The 18,333-nt window shown below is 41.4% G+C and overlaps 1 protein-coding gene across 2 annotated transcripts in view; it reads right to left on the reverse strand.

Moving 5' to 3' along the window:
• reln (reelin) overlaps window positions 1-18,333 on the reverse strand; it is an 82,854-nt gene that overhangs the window by 19,645 nt on the left and 44,876 nt on the right. For both annotated transcript variants that reach the window (XM_026312437.1, XM_026312436.1), the window contains exons 5-22: window positions 13,341-13,373; window positions 13,140-13,218; window positions 12,915-13,011; window positions 11,245-11,296; window positions 10,080-10,188; window positions 9,407-9,647; window positions 8,906-9,051; window positions 6,158-6,309; window positions 5,876-5,991; window positions 5,191-5,399; window positions 4,930-5,058; window positions 4,725-4,834; window positions 4,550-4,616; window positions 4,074-4,307; window positions 2,934-3,095; window positions 2,169-2,405; window positions 1,716-1,908; window positions 916-1,028 (exon numbers count right to left, since the gene is read on the reverse strand). In XM_026312437.1, coding sequence (XP_026168222.1) covers window positions 916-1,028; window positions 1,716-1,908; window positions 2,169-2,405; window positions 2,934-3,095; window positions 4,074-4,307; window positions 4,550-4,616; window positions 4,725-4,834; window positions 4,930-5,058; window positions 5,191-5,399; window positions 5,876-5,991; window positions 6,158-6,309; window positions 8,906-9,051; window positions 9,407-9,647; window positions 10,080-10,188; window positions 11,245-11,296; window positions 12,915-13,011; window positions 13,140-13,218; window positions 13,341-13,373 — 2,479 coding nt within the window. The remainder of the gene's footprint in view (window positions 1-915; window positions 1,029-1,715; window positions 1,909-2,168; window positions 2,406-2,933; window positions 3,096-4,073; window positions 4,308-4,549; window positions 4,617-4,724; window positions 4,835-4,929; window positions 5,059-5,190; window positions 5,400-5,875; window positions 5,992-6,157; window positions 6,310-8,905; window positions 9,052-9,406; window positions 9,648-10,079; window positions 10,189-11,244; window positions 11,297-12,914; window positions 13,012-13,139; window positions 13,219-13,340; window positions 13,374-18,333) is intronic.

Below are 18,333 nucleotides of genomic sequence, written 5' to 3' on the forward strand. Positions count from 1 at the left end.
TAATGACAAATTGCAACCAAAGCATAGATAGTCAGGTGTACTGGGAATTTTATAGCAGGTTGCTTTGTCCAGTTCAGTGACCCACATCAAGCCAGACCACCTCCTGATCATCCAGAGCTGGACATGACTGTTTTATTATCATTTACTGCCATGACCCTGTGACCTCTCATCACACACAGCAGGAGATTAGACCACCTTTATTTAGGAGCTGGGAAGCAGAATGAATTGGAGGTGGAGGTTACAGTGCTCAGTGTGGAAGGTTTATGTGATTATCTGAGTTGATATATGTCTGGGCCTGGGCTCTACAGCACATACGTACCTCAAACTGTTTGGTGCAGTATGACCAGTTCAGTTTGCCCTTTCAATTGCATAACTACAGCATTAGTCTGATACAGTGTAATTATGATCTCTATAATGTCACAGGCAGAATATGAATTTAACAGAACCAGCAGCTGTGTGAGGAAGGCCATAACCAAACAGACTCCTCAACATTATTTAACCCACGGAACATTATGTTTCAGGTAATAGTTTTCCTGATTAACGTGCATTAATACCTACTGTGGGACTCCTTGCTAAAAAGCGTTGTGTGATGTTAATCACTGCACATGGCTTTTGCTTATGTGCTGAGTGCTTACTCTGTTTTTTAAAGCAAGTTTGATGTGGCACAACCTGAGCATGTGCACCATAACAGGGTACAGGTGTGTACAGCCATTAACAGTAATGTGTAGATGCTTTGTAGTGTCCTCTTTTACAGCTTTATGTTATACATTTATCTGTGTTTCTTATTCACTGTGCCTGTTAACTGTAAAAAAAAAAAAAAAACAGCATAAAATTGAGATCAGAGAACACATTATCCCCAAGGGCACTTTGAGACTCTTCTCTTTTATGTGTATTGAACAAATGTGCGTTACTTACCATGTCTTCTGTGGTAGAGACAGAGTGATGCGTCTCCAGTCTTTGAACTCTGATGGGTGATAGACACTAGGAGCTGTAAACTCAGAGCAGCTTGGCATGCCAGGCAGACAGGCCTTGGTGAAGGAAATAAGGGGCTTTTGTTACATTTCCTCTTTTTCTGATTTGTAGCAAAATTCTTCAAAAACAGCAGTGCTAATATACAGTAGTGCAGATGCAGTCTAAGGCTTTATCAGCCCCAGAGTACAAGCACATGAAAGGTAAATGCAGGAGTATCTCTGACCTTGAACATTAGAAGACGAGCAAGGATTAACAGTACAGGACATTAAGTGAGTTCTGCACAAATTTGGGAAAAGTCACTGATGGGGGACTCATTACACTCTATTCAATTCCAAAGGCAATAAAAATCTTGGCAGATACTTTGGTGCCTCATGAATATTTATGAGCCAGTTGTGATCAGAGAAAATCTTTGTTGAATCATGGGAAGATAATCTGCTTGCTGATTTAAGTATTGCCATGTATTTGTTAATAGTCAACTGATACAAAGTAATTGCGATAATTTTTCATTTGAAACAAAGTGCCACATTTAAAGATCCTCATTATTTACACATTACTGAGGCTGTAATGGGAAAATCAATATTCATGATCATGAATAAATGATATGTTTCCTTGTCTCTCTCTAGGATGACTTCTGCAAGTTATCTACAACTCATAACCGAATCTACGCTGGGAAAACAAGCAGTCAAAAGGTAATAATCACTTAACGTGGGGAAATACAGGCCAGTGCATTCTATGGTACTTACCTCTTTAACCAAATGCCAGGTGAGACCATGATTGGTGGAGAACTCCAGGCGGACTTGTGTGTCAATGTGAGGGGAAGGCTCACGACCACATCCCATGACCAGTGAGAACTGCAGACTATAAGAAGCTCCAATCTGCATTGACTGAGTTTCCACATAGCGAATACTAGAGCCAGGGCTGGGCTCACCAGAGAAACTGGAACAAAAAGTGGAAGATATACGTGATGCTGTTGAAGATGCTTTAAGCATCTGTCATGTTATTCTAACATTATTCTGATATTCTACTTAAATATTCTGGTAAAATTGGTTGGTCTTGGTTTAAAAATTATTGTTAGATGAAGTAACAAAGAATCCAAAACAATTTTTTATGACCCAGTTGAAACTCTTATCAAAGAGAAGTATGCAAATGCAAATTTTAAATAATTACCAATACATTACCAGTATTAGGTCTCCCACCTGAGGGTCCAGTCATGCTGACAGTAGGGCTGGACATGGCCAAGATAGAAACCAAGACTCTGTGTGACATCCAGCACATTGCTGAAGTCCAGACTTATGGTGTTGAATAGCACAGATGTCATGCTGATTTCATCCAGGGCCCACACATCATGACCACGGCCTGAATGGTACGGCTGCCACCAGCGGAACTGCACGCCAAACCTCTGAGCACCAGGCGGGAGTTCAACTGACACAATCCTGGGGAAGGAAAATGTAAAATTTTATTTTTTCACCCTCATTGGAAGGTTCCCTTGGCATAAGCTGTGTCTCACAGTGGGAATTACAGAAAAAAGAAGAGTTAGTTTACACAAATACATTATTATTAGCCTCTTTTTATGGCCTGTTTTGTCTTTCTCAAGACTTACTCGTGTATCATGGTGTTTTTATACAACTATTTTATATAACTGTTCTATATATGAGAACCTGCATTTCCATCAGATGGGTGTGAACTGATATACCTCTCTCCTACTCATTGTCCACCTTTGGTCTTTCTAGTGCTGATGAAGAGCTGAGACCTGGCCTGTGCAGTGGAAGCCAGCCCTCATTGTCTTTATCTAACACCCAGATGGCACTAACTGACTTCATGGGTCCCAGTGGTTTACACCTCAACATTATTAGCAGCACAAACGTGTGTGTTAATAAAATTATGGCGTCTCCTTGGAATTATAAGCATACAAGCATGTGTGTACACGCTCCACCTCTGCAGACATTAAGCACAGTAGGTACCTTGGCTCATGGAAGCCTTGATAGGCGTAGTGCTGAAGCAGCGTCCAGGTGATGCCATTGTCTGAGGAGTAATGCAGCAGCACGCCCTCTCCTGGCTGATCCGGAGCAGGACATGAGCTCAGGGTGCTGCGACTGCCGAGTCGAAGAGTGAACTGTAGGTACCTGCAGAGAATGAATGGGGGAATGGGTTTAGAAAGACAGTGTGCACAAATACAACAAAGGGCAGGTTGATAAATAACAAGAGCAAGGTGGCCAAGAGTGTGTTCAGGAAAGATGGTTGCAAGCGAGAGAGTGGTAAAAGGGCAGATAAACAGACAGTCATGCAGCACGAAGAGGTGGGAGGGAGGTGGCAGGATGAAGAATGAGATGATTAAATAAATGAGAACAAAATTAGATGAGGAGGTGGAGGGACAGAAAGAGTAAGACAGAGAGAGTGAGAGTCAGACTTCACATTTATATATGTTAACTGTACATAGTCCTAATGTAGCAGGAGCTTCCACCTTCTTATGTGTTCATCTATGTTTTGGCAGGCGTGTTATCAGCTATACTAATGTAATATTTATTAGAGTTTCTATCATCTGTCTTAGGCTGCCAGTCATCAATCTACCCCCCCACCCCCCCTTGTCCTTGGCTGAGCTGTGCTTTCATTACTGGTGCAGTTTCCTCTTCCAGGCAGATGTTCACTCAATCAGCCAGGAAACTGGCATTAAATATGGCCATCAGGTGGCACACTGAGAGCCGCAACAGGCATAATCAATCTAACACAGATGCCATATCTAACTTCATCGTTCCCTCTCTTTCTCTCACTCAAATTTTCAACCTCCCTTTTCATATCTCGTCTCATCTGCAGTCCTCTCCGCAAACACAATCCATCTAGCAGTGTAGGAACAGAGAAGGCTGGAACATTTGCAGTATCAATCAGAGGACACCTTATAAAGACCAGCCACAGTTTTACAAAGTGATCAACTGATGACAAAATGAGCACAATCACAATCTGCTTGTGTGCATGAGAAACATGTGCATGTACTGTGTATATTTGGATAATATACACGTGTGCCGCCTCAGGTCTTTGTTTATGTCTGTATGTACGTAAATCAAGTTCATTTTTGCGTTTAGGATTGTTATCATTATTTCCATTACCTGGCCTGGGAGCTGTCTAGTGGAGCAGTGACCAAGTGTCTCCTGCTGTCCCTGTTGAAGACCAGAGCCTTACCGCTGGCCAGCACCCCGCAGCCAAAGCTGACCTCAGCCCCACGAAGAGAAGAGAAGCTGTGGTAGGATGAGAGGCGTGGGCTGGAGAAACCCTCTGAAAGGAAGGCTGGGAAAGTCTGAGAGGCCAGCTCACAGGCTGGACCACTGAATCCTGGGTCACATCTGGGAGGGAGACAGAGAGACGTGTGGGAGGAGAAGAGACAAGGAGGGACATTAAAACCAATGAAGGATATAATGATGAAAAAGTAGACAGAGATAATGAAAATCCATTAATAAATCATATCCCTAATACAATTTTATTAATTTTGAATGGTGATTGGTGTTGCAAGTCATTAGTTGTATAATGAGCAGACTTGTTTTGAAGGAGATAGAATTTATTTGGTTTAATAAAACCACATCCTTACTTGCAGCCTGTGCGGGAACAATGTCCTCTCCCAGAGCAGAAACGAAGGCAGGCTGGACCAGTATACACTGAAAAGAAACAAATGGATGGAAATTATTAACAATAACAACATGAAAAGCTTTGTTGTGTTAAGTTGAGATATAATAAAATGTTTGTGACCCTTTACATATTCTAACCATTGTCTATGGCCCACATGGTGCCTGATCCAGTGCCGGACTGCTTCCAGCGAAACCGTGTGGTCTCTGTCAGGGCTGCGTTTGGCAGTGGAATAGAGATTCTTGTCCACCTGCAGGGGAACAGCATGGTATGGTAACATAAACATACAGTCAATTCAAAGTAAATGATATGAACACACATACAGATGTGCACATCCATCCATACCCGCTGTAGTTGTCGGAGGAGTAGATGGTGCTGTGTGGTAGATGGGGTCCAGCACAGAGCTCTGGCAGACACTCAGTGTGAAGCAGAGACCAGGAACGACCGTGGTTGGTAGAAAACTCCAGACTGACACTAATAAAAGGGAACAGAGAACATCTTACTTCAACTTCTCAGGAACAGACTTTGATTTTGTGGGGCTCTCCCTTGTTGCAGCCATATTTTTTGGCTGCAGCCACACAATTTAAAAAAAAAAAAGTGTCACACCTGTTGGCAGGCTGGTAGGAGCCACAGCCTAGATTGATGGAGAACTGAGCTACATGTGTGTGGGTGCCAGGCAGCACAGGAAGCAGCTGCATGAAGTCCACAGCCCATACGTGACGTTTGGCACCTCCGTGTGATCGCTGCTCCAGGCAGAACTGGGTGACCGGTGTTTGTAGCTCAGTGGGCAGTGCCGCCGACACCACCACAGGAGTCTGTGAGTTGAAGAAATGCAGGACAAAATAAACTATCGGAAGATAGTGATTAGGGCTGTAACTATCATTTTTTGTTACTGACTGATCTGCTTATTATTTACTCAACTGATTAATCATTTAATCTATTCAATGTCAGAAAATAGTGAAAATCACATTTTTACAATCACAATTCACTAAAGCTACACAAATGTCTCCAAATCGGTCATAAAGAAACGGAAATAATCACTGACTTTCCATGGTTTCATTACTTTCCACCAATCCCATACAGAGACTAAAACAATGAAATTTTTGTACTGACTGTGAATCCAGACCCTGGTTTAGCTTATTTATCTGCTCTGTTGTTCAAAAAACTACTAAACTACTAAAAGCACACTGTTGGGACACGCTGCTACGCTTGGTGACAAATAAGCTAAACCTTGTAAGGTTTTGATTGAGACTACTTATTTTTGTGAGAGAATATTTTGTGTATGTCTCACCCTGTAAGAAGAGTATGGAAGGGTGTCAAGCACCACACGCTCCCTCCTGCCTTCAGACCTTCCAAACAGGATCACATCGTTCTCATGGGACTCTCCCGGATCACAATCGCCAGCCCCTAAACCCAAACGCATCTTACTATATTTACAGCATGTAATGTAATAGAAATGCAAAAAATAATGATTAAGGCACCACAAAGAGCTAAAACTAAGTAAAGCTAATGTTCCTCAGTTTTTCCTCATCCAAATAAATGACAAACCATGATGGATAGAGGATTTCCATACCCATGGCGAAGTAGAAGCGGAGGTTTCCATAAGATGTGGTATCGAGGTAGGGGGTGCACATCCTCCTTCGGCCCTCCCTGTCAAACACTACGGCGGAGCCTGACTCGATCTCCCCACAGTGGGTCCCATAGGCAGCTCCCTCTATGTCCCAGCTACATAAAAATCCAGACAGAGAGCTGCTTTATCAAGGAAAAATAAGTTTGTTCACACAAAAATGTTATACATTTATTTCAGAAAACAAGCGGTACCTGAAATGTATGACATGCAGTATTTGATCATTTCCCTTCCCACACTCACAGGTGGAAAACCTGGTTGCAGGTTAGCAACACTACTATAAACCATTACAGTCATTCATACAAAAACGAACTTTTAATGTCCTTGAAATGAAACTGTAAAATACTAAGTGTAATTTATTTATATTTTGAATTTTATTTACACAGTTATACATAACTTAGATCCTCCTCTCAAGCAGATTTTGAATGTAAAAACTGCATATCAATTCAGCAAGGTGCAGCAAGAGGGAGCTGTGTTATCCCACTGACATGAGGTGCTTTTAGTCAGCCAGTGTTCTCTGTTAAAGCTGCACAGAATGAAACTATGTCCCAGCACATAAAGTTTATTTAGAGCTAATTTAAAGAAATAGTTAATTAGCACTCAGCTTTGTCAGCACTAAAAATTATAGTAAGTGCCTCTCATCTTTGCTGTGTACCTTGCTGTCTGCTGTCACCTGTTGCTGTCTTGCTATAGCGTCTCTGTATTCATGTACCTGCATGTATGTTGTGATACTGCTTGTATTGTTCCACAGTGGTTAATATATTTTATGTCCTGCATGCTTAGATTTTCTAAGTATGTGCTTTTTGCTTTGCTTGTTTCAGTATCTAATAACAAAACACAATGTTGTCTAATTTTATGTTGTCCATATTTTAATTGTTAATGCTCCTCTCTTTCATTGCTTTATATGTTTTGTATTATGGTTTATGCTTTGGATAAAATAAAATAAAAATATAGTATAATGGTGTTGCGAATTAAATTTTTTACTAGCACTGTCTACTCTTTTTTATTATTTGTCTGCATGCTCAGTACTACTGCACTTTTAAAATTATATTTTAATATTCAGTTTTAGGGTGACTTTGTAACAGATGAATAAAAGCATCTGTTACCCTGGTGCATTTGTAGCACTGTTCATAAAGGTGAGGTGTCTTATTCAATAAACCAATAAATACAAATAAAATAATGTAATATTTCAACCATATTAATAACTAATATTAATAAGTCATTTACACAAGTACGCTGCATGATTTACACAAAAACTTCTTGGTAGCTCATATTTTTAACAGTCAGACTGTTTAAGACCTGAATGGAATTTAAAGGAACAATTAGTTCTTCAGAGTATATTTTACACTTAAACAAGTAAAAAAAAATAGAGCAAGCCTTTAAAGACATAACAGTACACAGACCCAAAAGTTACAAGATGCAAATACTTATGTTTATAGGTTGCCTCTTTTTATACAGCGTCTCCTATTGGAGTATTACTGAAGGACTCATAAAACCGTTTCAGTTCCTTGCTGGTACACAAACACAATGACAGGAATACTGCATAAATCACCTGGAGAAGGACGTACACATACAGAACCAAACACACGTGCCGACACATATTTCTGCACAGTGGAGGGTGGATCCTCATTAGCACTGACAGAAGTTAACTCAGTGTGTCAGCCCTCTCCTGTGTTCCTCTACCCCTCCTTCATTCTCCCTTTCCTTTCCCCTCTATTTTCAGTCATGCTGGTGTGTAGGCTGGTGTGTCTCTGTCACAGCCACAGTTGGTTTAAATAACACTTAGTGCAGTGTACCATTACCACAAAAACTCTACCTGTCTACCTCACACATGTCAGCCCGTGAGGCCTGGCTTGTGAGAGCCAGCATGTGATGCATGTTGGCTTGATGTAGGTGATGTAGGAAGGTGTGAAGGTGCAAGGTGGTGGTGGAGGTGGTGCTAACATATTACTGTTTGAGGACCTTATCATATAAAAGAAAAACATACCAAAACACCTGGTTAATTATTCTCTGAATTATTGACAGAAACAAAATCCATCATCTCTTTTCATCTCTCTACCTCTTGCAGTGCTTCTGACAGTTGTCCAGTGTGTGTTTATTCTGAACAGATGGACTTCTGACTCTGTAGCAGTCAGAGGTATGGCATTCACCTGTGTTAGTCCCCAAGCTTCACTTGAACTTGTGCAACACACTGCATGTCGCATGCTTAACATAGACCAAGTGACAGGTGTCAAAGCATGTACATGCATATATACAGATTTACTGCGATCCTACCAAAAATCCTCCCTCTCTGCTAACTGTCTTTATCCCATTTGATTTGTCATGAAGAGAAAAAATATTTACTTGTGTTATTTTGGTTTAGATTTCAGTTTGAGATTCTTTTGACTACCTTTATAACCTTTTATAATTTGGCTCTGGTATATGTGGTACTAGTGGTACTGATACTAGTGGCAGTGAGCTAAAATGTAGATGCAGACTGCATTTAGTACTTCAGTTAGTACTTTCAGACATTAGAATAACATATTCTGAACATGGGGTTTTGTTGTTGTATTTTATTCACTTTTAATAGTCTTTTTTCCCTGTACTTGTTTGGTTTTACTTTATGATGTTTATAAGGTGCTTCAACAATAAAGAAAGTGTATTTCAAATGTGTGAGACTAAATATGACCATTATCTTAATTCTATTAATCTTACTTTGGTGGTGGGCCCTCAAAATCTTCCTCCCAGTAGCTCCTTCCCTCCTCCCGGTGCAGGTCAATGTCTTTGGTGGAGGCGAAGCTGTGGCCAACTCCCTCACCACCATGGAAATACAGAGCATTGCCCTCGGACTGACAGGCATGCTAGCCAGTAAAAACAGAGGCGTTAATACATGCAAACCAGTAACAACAGATATTGTTTTTAAAACATATTTCATAGGGAAATGTTCTTCCCCTGCTCTAATGCTGAGAGCAACTCATGGTTATGTTTTTTCCATTATTTACCACTTATCCTGGTACATTTACCACCTATCCTGGCTGCAGGGCAGTGGAATATAAGTTGTGGAAATCTCTCTTTGAATCAAGGTCTTCTTTATTAAACTGACTGGTCATTTGTCTTTCTATGATATTTCTAAGCACAGGGCTTTGACTTTTTGTTAATGAAATCCTTGGTTAAGGTATAAAATGCATGTAAGTGTCGACTGGTTACTCGATGTACCTTGATGGTAGCTCCAGGAAAGAAGAGCCAGTTGGCAGTGTCTGGAGGGTCGAAGTTGTCCTCCATTAGGGGGGATCTGTGAGCAGAGTTGACCAGCAGCACATTGTCAAGACCCCAGCAGGACTCATAGCCCTCAGGGCCTTGGGGGGCTTCCTGAGACCAGCGGAGATGAACAGCATCAGCCCGGGAGTGATGAGGAAGTGGAAGCAGGTGGATGACGGTGGTGCTGTTAGTAGGGGCTCTGGAGGAGAAACATATCAGGGAGTTAACTTTGGGTGTTCAATACTGGCTTTATGTGACACATGTTTATGCATAATGATCATTAATCATTCAAATAAAATGGAAATATCTAACTTTGAAGAGGCACAGAATGCCCTTATGATGGACTGAACCTGTCCAAGGAATATAGCATGAGGTTTATATATTTACATAAAATCATAACATGCACTTACTACAGTGAAATAATGTAGTTAAAAGGCAGTGTCATTACATTATGCCTCTGTTTGAAAGTTGACATAACAGAGAGAGAGGGATGGAGGGATGAAAAACAGGGGCATAGGAGAGACATGACAAATTGAGAGGGGGTGGTGTGAAGAAGGGAAAAAAAGCAAGTGTTCATAACAGATGGAAGGACTGTGGGATGGATCAAGAGGAAGAAGTGACAGAAAGAGACCTGATCTTCTCCAGCGTGATCCAGTCATCTGAGGTGTTGGCGTTACCACCTAGGCTGTAAGACACAGTAATGCTGGGGTCTGAGTAACTGAACCGGCAGGAGCCTGAGCCTGGGGAACACAAACACACACAGAGGACAGATATACAGTATATGATGATGTAGCTAAAGAACATGCCCTTTTTCATCAACTTAATTTTTTTTAGCAGGGCAGTGATCCTTTGCATGTCACCCGGGCATGACATGGTGGTTTCTGACTTACTGCTTCCACACTTCCTCCAAAGGCATTATGGCAGAGTGTAGGAAATGCTGATGTAGGCCCAAAGACTATATGGCAAGCTACTCTTGTATCTACATATGTGTGCCCATAGACTTGTGCATCTCTGTTTGCTGAGTTTATGTGGGATCGGGATATTTTTGGACCTTTAAGAGGCGGGTTTGCGTGGCTGCTGTGGGAGCAGGTGGGGTCAAAGGTTGCTAATGGAGGAAGCAGGCTGACCCCAACGTTCCAATCTTCTCTGCCTCCTCCCACACCATCTGACAGTGTGAGGCGTGCAGGTCTCGTCAGTGCCCTGCCGTGCTGCTCCATCCCCACCCAATATGGCCGTGCATTAACCCGGCCACCACTCCATTCCACTGCTCTACTGGACCACTTCATACAACAAACTCATATTAGTGACCTGCAAAGCACAGCCAGACATTGAGAGAGTGCAAAAGAGTGCAAGTAAAACATAGTGGGGGGGGTGAAGGTGAGAGGAGTTGTTGCTACAGTAGGTACTCCCATTTCCTCCCAGTTGTGCTCCCATGAGAACTGAAGGATGCATGTAATGGGCATGAAAAATAGAACACCTCTAAAAACTCTGCCATGGCCTTCTGGGTGTCTTTCCAGAATATTGTAAATCATTCATTGTTGTGATAGTGGGAGAGGAAGAGAACACGGTGACAGAGAGAAAGAAACAAAGAAATATATTGTGCACTAGCTTCTTACTGATACGTAACAGGGCAAAAGATGCTTGTTACCTGAGGATGACAAATGCATCTGTTGACCCGGCTGGCTAAGACTGTTGCCCACATGGTTAAGATATTTAACCTGGGTTAAAAATGCTGCTGTACAAAATCTGGCTAGATGTAGTTATATTCATAATTCATGTGGAAATTGAATACTTACCCAGGGCAAACTGCAGGACTGAGGCAGTGCTGGTGTTGAGAGGTACGGTGGTCTGGGGAAGATATACAAAGCAATTTAGGATATCACCTATAACAGTCACATTTTGAAACAATATAATTACAAATAACTCAGGAGACAACTTTCTTGTGTATTATTAACTGAAAGAAAGAAAACACTAGCTAGCTTTTTATTGGCTTTATTTGAATGCTGAGTCCATGGAGAGACAGAAAATAGGAGGAAAGAGAGAAGGCATAAAATGCAACAAGGGTCCCTGCTGACAACCAAACTGCAGACACTGCGGCTATATCATATAACCTTTACCATTAGGTTACTGGATGCCTTGAAGTTATCTTTTTATATGCAGTTGTGTATGTGTATATACTGTTCATGCATGTGTGTTTACAGTATGGCTAGAGAAGCACGGACTGCTGCATGTGCATGAATGTGTGTGTTTTGTTGGTCCCTTTGTATCTGTGAATATCTGTGTGTAAATGTTTCTGGATGTGCATGTTGTTGCACTTGACAGAAGGGCTGCCAGGCAGCGGCATCAAACATTTGGAACAGTGACAGACCAAGCGAATGCTTATCAGAGAAGTAAATAGAATTGTGAGGCACTAAATGCTTGTCTGTTGTTTACTGGCTTTCATCACTTACAGCAGAATAAACGGTTTGAAATCGACTTTACAAACACAAAGTGAGAGCATGTATACCCTTCATTATCAGTGACTGTGTGTGCAAGATGTGTGTGTGTGTGTGTGTGTGTGCCACACTGCATGTCAGGCAGTCTCCTGATATTACTGAACTTTGCTGTATAACATGAGCATTGTGTTTGATCCTGTGCGATGGCTCTGATTTCATTTCCACTTTTAAATGTAATATCATGAATGCTATTCATCAACTCCTGCAGCAGCATGAGAAGTTAGTTTTGGCTAATCGTGCTAGAACAAAAACTCATAAATGCTGCAGCAGTATTTTTAGTTGAATTTGGCAGGCAAATGAAAGAAAGTTGTTACACACAAGTTTTTGTACAAGAGTTTTTTAGTGGTTGACACAAAGAATGGAAATAGAACTAACAAATCATTTGTGTACATGTGCACAAAGCACTATCAGTTCTTTCTGTTTCCACACACAGTAACCTGAACAAAATCAGCATGCGTTTTGTTTTTACCACATACATGGGCCAAGCTATCTCATGATATTGGCTCAGTGGTTGCTTTTAGTTTTTTATTCTTATGAGCTGTGACTACTGGGTGAGATAAATCTGGGCATTTTAGTCATGCTGAGCCTAACACATGCAAAACCAACCAAATGCATATGTGATTTTGTTTCATCTAAACTTGCTTTTGATGGCTAGACACAGAATTGTTTTATTATTATTAGAAATATAGATAGGGCATATAGTAGTACATTTTAAAAAGTGATATTTGTCAGATAGATTAATAGCTTTATCTTAAAATCTGTTTATGCCCTTTACCATAATCTGACATCACCACAGTTAGTTTTGTACAATATACTGGCATAGAGATAAAATGAGATTCTACTGTCGTTACAGCCAGTATAATGTAATTTACTGTAGTTGTGGTTGTGGCTATTCAGTAGCTGATTTGAATGTATGGTCAATGGACTGTAAAATGTACAGTACTCATAATGTGGTCAAACATGGAAGTTACCAGCTCTCGCTGTCCAAAGGGCTCACAGAAAGTGACCGCCCTGCCATGCACCAGTACACCACACTGCTCTCCCACTGCACAGTTACTGCATTCAGACCTGAGGACAGAAGAGCAGAGAAGAGATCAAATTATAACAAAAGCTAAAAGTAGAAAAAGGAGATTGTGAGGATGAAGGTGGTGATTGTAACCTAAGATTACAAGAGGAGGCATGACCTTTTCACCTACCAGATGCTGGGGTCCAGCTCTCCCTGGAGGTTGGAGTCAAAGTCGTCGCGTAGCACAGCATGTTTACCATGGAGCTCCACTATATACACACACGCATACACACAAGAATCAATACGATACACGGTTTAATCAGGTTGCAGCTATTTGTGCAGCAATAATATTACAATAAAAATAACACTATGCAGTGATATGCAGACTCACCAAGACTAGGTCTCAGTGGAGATTCAGTTGGAGCTGAAACACAGAAGATAGTAAATTTTGTGAGTTAAGCAATGGCAACATCTTGAATGTATAAAGTATATTATTAGTTTGTAACTGCAGGATCGCGGGCCCATTCTTAAATCTTAAATCATCTCTGAGAGACAAACTTTCCCTGCGTCCTGGCTGACCACAGTTGCGGTCTCATAGTTGCTAATGTTAATTCCTTTTGATAATGAAAGGCCAAGCAGCCATGATTAACAGTTCAATGCCAATTAACCGCCATTCTCCCCAGAGGCGCCTGCATGCTGTAATCTGTGGCCACAGCCTTGCTAACACACTCAACCGTCAATTTCTCCCAGGGGATACAGAGCTCTGAGAAAAGGAGAGTGGAGAGTGTTAAAACTTAATAAATCAAACATGTGTATTAAATAGAAAATACTGGCGTCACTTTTTTTTTGCTCCAACTGAAGCGCTAAATGCAGTCTGCATCTACATTTTAGCACACTGCCACTAAGTTGCAGAGTGTGGCTGTGACCTTTTGTGCTCGAAAAGATGGATGATGTAGAACAAAGTGAGTTTGTAGACATAATAACTCCAACTAATGTATTTTTCATAGATTAGTTTTTGAAGAAACTGCAATTTATTACATGACATAACATGGTAAAACAAACTTTCACACATTTCACTGAGAACATTAATTAGAATCTAGTTTGTACAGTTTGTCTAAACTTGTTAAGCAAATTTTCAGTTTCTGTTTGCAATATTAGGGGAAAGTTTAACCTTATTTAATGAACCCTCAGTGTTGAGTGGCACAATGGCTTTGACCTCAGTGAACATGTCACCCCTCAATCCCTTTGAGCCTCTTTGCTCTGGTAGAAGGGGCGTTTTTAAGACACTCCAGACTGAAGAGAAGGATAATCTGCCACAGTATTCTCCATCCAGGATGAGTCGGCCCACCTGATAAGACACACTAAGATAACATTGGTGAGGACTCATTCCGAGTTTTATTTTAAGTTATTTAAGTTACTTAAGTCTTTCAAATCTTACAGATGTGCTAAAATTTCCTCTAAGAGAGGGACTTAAATTTGAGAAACCCTACCTGAAATGCCCTCATAAACAACAGAAACTGAATCAAGTGAGCAGGGATTATTGAAAAACAAAAAAAGGTTCCTTACGTGTGTAATAGCTTTATATAAGCCTTCACTTTGAACTAAAGCTTCAGTTTTGTTAGCTGGATTCATTTCTTCGTATTGGATCCAAATGATGGGCACTTGGAAATGGGCTTGTTATACAGAAAAGTTTCAAGCTGACTGTGGACGTTGAAGTGTTAGTTCACTGGCTGCGATTGTTACTGCTGCTCCGAAGGGCCCTGATGCTCAGCTCAACAGCTGGAGTTTAAGCTCCACGATGAAACCCATTAAAGGTTGATCAAAGGGCCTGCTCCCCCTCCTTGGTTGCCTTCTGATTCAAAACACGTTTAGAGGAGCGATCAGTCTCAGTGTGTGTAACTCGTGTTTCTTGTGGGTTATTAAAATTCTTATTAAGCTACAATAAAAAATTAAAGATACTCTTGTGTCCTTAAATTACATGAACATATTTTTATCTTACACATTCAACCTGAAAAGACAACATACTAAAACTCAATTCCTGGTAATCCATCTTGACAGACTGACATACAGTAATAAATGCATGCTTTATATTCTGCTTTCTACAATGTTCTCCAATCTCTCTCTTAAACAAACCCTTCTAAATCATGCTCAGTCTTTCTAGTGAGGCCATTTGGTTGGAGAAAGGCCCGGAAGAATTTTTTTTTTTTGGGTGGATAATCCCTTCAAGCTTCCAAAAAGGCCTCATTTACAGTTTTCTTTCTCTATGCTTCATCACACTCTCCTGCTGTCTCTCTCACTTTCTTTCTATCACAATCTCTCTCTCCTGCCCACCTCTCCATCCGCACCCATTCTGTCTCTCCGCCTAACCCTCTCCGCATCGAGAGCAGACAGTGGCAGTCTTTCCACTTAGATTAATCCCCTCTCACTTTCTTAAAGACTTCAATTACTGCCTCCTCTATTAGCAGCTCATCTCTGCTAATGCCTGTATCTCCCTGGCCAGGGCTTATACTCAAAAGCATGCAGAGGGACACACACACACACACGCACATAAACACTCACAGAAATGCATAAATAAACCAAGACGACTTCGCCTTCCATAGTTGACCCAACCCCCTTTTCGCCATTTCTCTGCTATGCACAGACGTGCAATATATAAACAGGAGCAACAAGGGGGGTTCTCAATAACTGCACCCGGACTAAAATCGGATTGGTGCTGATGAGACGGGTGGCGTGATGCAAGAGGGAACTAAATGGGCTTGGCTTTAGCAGACTCAGACATCGCAGCACAAAGCGCACAGGGCACAAGTCAAGTTAAATCTTTTCCCCGTTCTCTCCATCTTCCAGCTCTAATCTCCTCTCTGTCCTCTTTCTCCCCACCCTGTAAACTGCACCCACTCTTCCAGTCTCCCTTATTCCCCTCTCACTCGCTCCTTTCCCTACGTCTGACTCACATCCTTGACGATGTGAACAGCATTTGAAGTTTAGTTGCTCCTGTCTAATTGGCGGTTGCAATTACTGACTCACCAGGACACAGGATGCTGTTGTTTTTCTTCTACAATGAATAATAAAAAAAGATGGTCAGATTGCAGCTACCTCATTCCTCTCAGCAAAAACCAGGATCTGTGTGGGCTTCAACTGGCATCATTACAATAATCATAGGTGAGTGGAGAGGACGAAAGGAAAGAAGTGAGACTCACTCCCATTTCCCAATTTCCGAGTTACCCTTTGTTGCTGTTGCTTGTAAATTAAGGTGGAATCCAAGGTAAAGGCAGGCCATATTTTTCTTGACAATATGGAGAATCAACAAATCTAGCCAAGTGTCTCAAAACATGAGGACAGGCTTATTTAGTACACAGTTTTTAATTTTCTGTGTTTATCTTTTTTTGGCAAGCCTGTCCTGGCTGGCTAAGTGCTCAAGATGGGGAGAAATACGACACATAGTCCTCTACAAATTAATTCCTACTCGAACTAAAGTAAGAAAGTAAGTAAGGTAATTTAAAGGTAATTTAAAAAATAAACAAACACAACAGCAAGAGAGCAAAAATGTTAATGGAAGAATAACAAAAAAGAAGACTGAAAAGGAAGACGATCCGGATGCAAGAGGGGAGCGAGACATAGGGGAGATATAGGAGACTGAGGTCTCAAGGTTTCTTGCTGGTGAACGATGAGGGATTGCAGGCGAGCTGGCGTTGACCCAGGGAAGCAAGCAAGCTGAAGGACTAGGTGGGTGGTGTGGTGGTGGGAGAGGAGAGGCCACCCGTCCCTCCTCTGTTGCGCTGTGATCAGATGTCCCTCAGGGAGCAGTGGCCTCTTTGAGTTATATGTTCCTTTAATAATCCATCTGGGGTGCAGTGCACTCAGCCAGGCCCATAAAGACCTGATTTATTCCCTCGCTGGAAATGAGGAAACCTGGCGATGCTGGGCAGAAGGCAGGGACTGCTGGCCCTCCTGTCAGGAGATAGAGCTGATGGATGGGCTTCAGCACCATTCAACACCCACAACCACATCACCCTTTAGCACTGAGCACCCTTTTTGAGTTCAACCCCTACCTCTTTCCCACCTTGGCTCCTCTCATCTGGGCTTAATAGGTCTTTTTATGGTCACCAAGTATGAGTGGAAATATATACGTCTGTTACATCACTCTGCATGTCATATAAACAATGGTGCTAATTTACATTTTGCCATGTCATACTTTAAAGAAACTCTAGGAGCCTGTCCATGTGTGCCAATTTGAGGACTGGTGCTGCAAACTACTCTGTTATACTTTACATTTCATTCTGTTGCAGCAGTATTTGTCAGACTCCCATTAGTTCTGTCCTCAGAATCCACATATAACAACAAAATGTGGGGATTTTCAGTGCTAGTTGTTGGATAAAGTAATGGGACGTAGATCAAAGAAAAGTGGAAGTTGGAGGGATGAACTGGAGGCAGAATTAAAGGATGGGATGAAGTAGCACGCTGGCACAGCAGAGAGGAGCTGACAGCACAAGGGGCACAGATTGTCTGGGCCCAGGCATCCCCCAACACTGCTAGACAGATTACTTTACACACACACACACACACACACACACACACACACACACACACAAAACCCCCACAAACACACAATTCCAGCCTCTGCTTATGTATCAGCAGGCTTTTAGGGTCACCAGAGAGGAAATATTAAAACAAACACCTGTCTCCTTAAACTTGTAGGAAGGTTTTCTGTTACTTAGAAGCAGTATTATATCTCAGACATCCCAGACAGCGAGTTAAAAGCTTATAGTTCTCCACTTTCTTTCTCTCAAAATACCATATTTACATTAGTTTATTTGAATGATCTCTATCTCCTTATTATTCTAAGCTCAAATCATTACAGCAGTGTTATCTTCTTTTACTAACTCCTTGGCTAATTTATACATTTGTTCTTAAAGTTTTCACCTTAGCAGATCAACACTGATTGTCTTTTTATTTGAGCAGCCTGCCCTCTGTTACTCTCCCTCCATCCTTTCATTTTCCATCCCCCCTCTATAGATCATAACCCTGCTTTAGATAGCTTTCATTTCTCCAGCTTTATAAAGCTTCTTAAGCACAGTCTTAGTCATATCAACTTCTGAAGTGGCTTGATCTGGCCCCGTATCTTTGATTCTACTTTGAATTCTAATGCCTAGTTTGGAATAAGTTTCTTCTGAGCAGCCAGCAGTCCCTTTGCCACTCTGGCAGAATTTGGGAACATGTAGCCCGTAACCTATTTGATAATGCTGGAAGGGAAATGACGCATCTGAGTTTTAGGGGCTTTGAGGGAACTAAGACAATAAACATGATTTATGTATTTTCCACTGTAGCATTCATTTCTGTCTGTTCCTGCATTATCACACCTCACACCATAAAACAGTTTTGGCAAT

Source organism: Mastacembelus armatus, chromosome 6 (assembly GCF_900324485.2).
Source record: "Mastacembelus armatus chromosome 6, fMasArm1.2, whole genome shotgun sequence".
NCBI lineage: Eukaryota > Metazoa > Chordata > Actinopteri > Synbranchiformes > Mastacembelidae > Mastacembelus > Mastacembelus armatus.